The sequence below is a fragment of the Glycine soja genome, chromosome 7, assembly GCF_004193775.1.
Source record: "Glycine soja cultivar W05 chromosome 7, ASM419377v2, whole genome shotgun sequence".
Lineage (NCBI taxonomy): Eukaryota > Viridiplantae > Streptophyta > Magnoliopsida > Fabales > Fabaceae > Glycine > Glycine soja.
Window position 1 is genome coordinate 41,419,068 of NC_041008.1, and position 4,762 is coordinate 41,423,829.

The 4,762-nt window shown below is 33.9% G+C and overlaps 1 protein-coding gene across 1 annotated transcript; it reads left to right on the forward strand.

Moving 5' to 3' along the window:
- Window positions 1-635: 635 nt before the first annotated feature.
- LOC114419755 (10 kDa chaperonin, mitochondrial-like) lies at window positions 636-1,459 on the forward strand. The gene is made up of 3 exons (XM_028385535.1): window positions 636-894; window positions 1,004-1,143; window positions 1,233-1,459. The coding sequence occupies exons 1-3, from the start codon at window positions 790-792 to the stop codon at window positions 1,279-1,281; spliced, it is 294 nt and encodes a 97-aa protein (XP_028241336.1). The 5' UTR covers window positions 636-789; the 3' UTR covers window positions 1,282-1,459.
- Window positions 1,460-4,762: the final 3,303 nt, after the last annotated feature.

The following is a 4,762-nucleotide window of genomic DNA, read 5'->3' on the forward strand; positions in this document are numbered from 1 at the left end:
ATTATAAGCTATTTTCTTCTTGCACCCAAATTTTTCCAATACACTCAGCAATAAGTATGAGACTTACGGATTACAGATTATCAATTTGTAAGCCCCATACGAATTGATGACTTTCGCGTTATTAGCATAACACTTTAACTAACTGAGTTAATAGGTCGATTGATTATGTTAAAAAAAAGTTAACATCAATATATATAACACTAAAATTTCTAATATATATTTAATACATATATAAGTTTACATAATCAATTTTGTAACAATTAATTTTCCAATAATGTATTTTTTAATATATATAAATTTTAAATATAAGTTTAAATATAGATATAAGAAAATTTTATATATGTAAAAAAATTATTAAATTAAAATTAATTGTTACAAAATTTATTATGTAAACTTATATGTATTAAATTTACATTAAAAATTTTAGTGATATATATATATATCAACGTTAATTATTTTTTAACATAATTGATCTATTAGTTCAGTTGGTTAGAATATCATATTAATAATGTAAAAGTCACGAATTCATACTATAAAGAAGAAATATGTTGGGTGTAAAAAGAATAAAATCAATTTTTATGATTTGTAAGTCCACCTAAACGTTAATAGAATGTACCTCCAAAACCCTACTTCCTTAAACCCAGTCCCTAGAACCTTCTACCCATCCAGAACCCCTGCTTCTGGCGTTTAACAAAGAAAAACGTAACACTCCTCTCTAAACCCTAACATCACAGTATTCTTTTTTCTTCTTTTTTTTTTTTCTGCAGAGAAGAGTAGAAGAAGAAGGAGATGGCGAAGCGCTTGATTCCCTGCTTCAATCGCATTCTCGTTGAGAAAATCGTCCCTCCCTCCAAGACAAGCGCCGGCATTCTCCTCCCTGAGAAGTCCTCCCAGGTTTTTAACTCTCACCGTTTTATGTGAATTTTGTTCGTTTCTCTGTGCATCAAATTGTTTCGATAAATTTATCGGTTAAACGAAGTTTTTGTGTGTGGTTTTGAAACAGCTTAATTCCGGTAAGGTGATAGCGGTTGGGCCTGGATCACGTGACCAGGCAGGGAACTTGATTCCGGTGTCCGTGAAGGAAGGTGATCACGTGCTCTTGCCGGAGTACGGTGGCACGCAGATCAAGCTCGATGACAAAGAGTATAATTTCGAAATTGTGTTTTTTGGTTGTGTTTTGTTGGTGGAAAGATCATTAGATTTATTACTTGGTTTCTTTTTTTTTTTTGCAGGTTCCATTTGTTTAGGGATGAGGACATCTTGGGTATTCTGCATGATTGATGTTGTGAATGTGATGCCTCCTAAAACATGCAAGTTGCGATTTACCTGAAATTTTTTTTTGTCTTAGTTTAAGAATGCAACTTGTTACAAACATTTGAGAGGGATTTGTTTTTTAGGAATTTATATCCTGTTTTGTATTCTAAAAATGACAATGGGAATGGTGCTTCTTCTAGTCTTCTTTGTTGGTGTGTTTTTTCTTTCTGCAATTTCTTGGATGTTACCGGATGAATTTTTTTTATTTGTTGTCGAGTACCAAAACCTGGGTGCGTGACGAATTTAAAACTTTGGTTTTAATAACCGTTTTATTCAAATGTTTTTTAGACTAATATCAAGTTAATCTAAGATTTGTTTGTATTTATCAGATTTAGTTCTGTAACTTTAGCATAAGATAGTCCTTAAAATTGTAATAGGAATTGTTAATATAACTGATATTCAATATACTAAGGATTGAATGATATTCAGATCACAATTAAATTAATGCCTGGTAGAAAAACCAGGGACAAGAAACAGGTGAGGGAGGGTCATGGGCAACACATCCAACATCTTCTTCATCTCCATCTTCACCTTGACCATCCTCAGTACACAACTGTGCTCCAAATACACGATAAAAATCCCCAGTATACAACTGTGCTCCAAATATATAGCATAAACACGTGAAACTGAAAGGCATGCAGTAAACAAAACATAAGTAGAAAAGTATAATTTATGCACAAATTAGATTTGGAAAAACGTTATGAAACAATCCCCTTCTTACTTTACCTCCATAAAAGAAGCAAAAGCATCATTCATACACATCAGGTGCTTTCAGTATTTAAGCAAGTATAATCTTTCACCCTGCACGGTGAACATAAATAATACCTTTACACTTGCCTCCATGAATTATCATCATATAATTTGCCAGTTTTTTTCAAGACATTATTCATCCTAAAGCCTAATTAATGCATAACTTAAGATGCTAAAAGAAAATAAAATGAAACAGAATTTCTTTAAAACAAAACAAAACAAAAAAAAACAACAGTGCCCTTGCAACATACACCACACAAGTAAACCCCTCCAAAACTGAATGCGAACCCCTTTCCCCAACATCCACCTACAACCCATCAGAACTGATTTCCGCACATAATCAACACTCCTCCATGTATCAGAATAATTTTGAGGAACATTTACAGTTTGCACCACATTTATATTTACACCGGGAACACTGCACCCATAAAGCCTCAGGTTTGTGAATCAAACCCCACCCTAAGTTCATGATTAAAGCACGAATACATTGATATAAATCCCCAAAACAAAGCCCACCATTCTCCTTGGGTAAACAAAAGAAGTGTCACGCTATAGAATTGCACCTACGTTGTCCTTCAAAACCTCCCCACACAAAGTTTCTATTCAACACTTCCAACTTATGCCAAACTTGTTTAAGTAACAACACGGTCTGCTACAAAACTTTTTTTTCTCCACCGTCATCCAAAAACGGATGGATAAACCAAAGTGTTAAATAAGTCTCCTTAACTCCTAGGTGTCCAACTAAAGGTAGAAATTAAGATTTTGTCCATATTGGCCTTTGTGCAATAATGAATAATAATATTATTATAAATCTCATTGAGACAATTTAACAAAAGTTCACTAGTTTAAACTTAAGGTATTATGTCTGTGGGTCTTATAATGAAATTGGTCCACTAGTTGGAGTTGGACTGTACCTACAATTATTGTTTGAAAGAATATTTATTGCAATACTTACTTTTCATGCATTATTCTTATCTAATCACTCTCTCCTGTGTACGTGTGCCATGGGTGAGGAGCAAATCACACACACAGGGGACAACCAAAACTCCCTCTCATTATTATTAGTATTATGCTCCTCCTAGACAGCGCCCGTCACCTACGAGATAGATGATTTCTTTGGGAGTTCAGATCCACTTTGTGAGTTTTGATTCCACCTTAGCATGTTTGAATCGTTCTAAGTTAAAGTAGCAAAATTAGAGGTACACCGGTGAGACCAGAATCTGACCTATTGTAGAAGGTTTTTAACCAGATAATTCAACTTAGTAACTTATATTAAATTTATATAATATTTTTAACTTTGCAAATTTAAATCTTGAGGGTCTTGAACTACTCCATCTATGATAAGGAGCTTTATGCACTTATTACAACATTTCAAACTTGACAATGCTACCTTCTTCCTAAGGAGTTCATGATCCATAGTGATTATGGGTCTCTAAAACATTTGAAATGTCAAGAAAAGATTATGGGTGTAATGCTTGGAACAATTTCCTTATGTGATTAAATATAAGCAAGATAAGACCAATCTGACAGTTGATGCTCTTCCTAGGAGGTATACATTACTCTTCATGCTTGAGACAAAGATGCTTAATTTTGATTACATGAAGCATTTGTATGTGGAAGACCCTCATTTCTTTATTTTGTTTGATTTGTGTGAAAAAAGTTATCACAATAGGTACTTTAGGTGTGATGGATACTTATTCAAGAATAAAATATTGTGTTTGTCTCAAAGTTTCATGCATGAACTCATGATTAGAGAAGCCCGTGAAAAAAGTTTATTTTGACATTTTGGAGTTGAAAAAATTTCGAACATTTTGTATTATCAATTCTTTTGGTCTAAAATGAAACATAAATGTTATTAAATATTATGCTAACTGCATTATGTGTCATAAAGTTAAGTCTAATAAAGTCACATCTTCATAGATTGTATACCTCATTGTCAAACCCTCTACATTAAGGGACCTTGTTCAAAGTGTGACTTGTAATTCATGCTCTCACCATACAAAAGATACTCGTCATTATCTTTGAGATTTCTCTCATGCGAGATAAGTTTGGTTAAGGTTAGGATTTCTCGATAAACAAAGGTTTCATGAAACAAATGCTTCTTGTTGGATGAGAAACCAACTCAAAGCTAGTACGGGCTTCTTGTTTGCGAGTGTGCTTTGGTGGTTGCGGTGTTGGTAGAATAACAGGATTTTCTTATCAAGAAATATGGCCCAAACGGGTCATTTGTAATATCCATCTCCTCTATGATGATTTGATGTGGGATTTGAAGGAACAAGGTTACCTCGCCACTTTTTATCCTGAGATGGTGTCTTCCCATAGAGGGATTCTATAAGATGAATGTAGATGGTAGCTTCTTTCCATCAAACAAAAGAATAGGATCTAGAGGTGTTGTTAGAGATCTAAACTACACAAGGATGGTTGGCTTATCTTCTTTGGATGAGGTTGACGATATTGATATGTCTGAGATCCTAGCTTGGAATCATGACTTGAATTTGGCTTGGGATAGAGGCTTTAGGAAAGTTCTATGTGAGATGGATAATTTGAACTTGGTTCATATTCTAAATTCAAAAGAAGGCTTTGAAACTCATTTGCATGTGACTCTTCTGCTGGAGGCTCGTGAGAAGATACAAAGAGATTGGAAAATAGAAGTTAATCACGTAGATAAGGAGGCGAATGGAGTAGCTCACTTTCTAGC

Bases quoted from the DNA above. Each gene is read 5' to 3' on its own strand.
- LOC114419755 (XM_028385535.1), top strand. From the start codon at position 790: ATGGCGAAGCGCTTGATTCCCTGCTTCAATCGCATTCTCGTTGAGAAA. The intron at 895-1,003 runs GTTTTTAACTCT...GTTTTGAAACAG, and splicing joins TCCCTGAGAAGTCCTCCCAG to CTTAATTCCGGTAAGGTGAT. The intron at 1,144-1,232 runs GTATAATTTCGA...TTTTTTTTGCAG, and splicing joins ATCAAGCTCGATGACAAAGA to GTTCCATTTGTTTAGGGATG.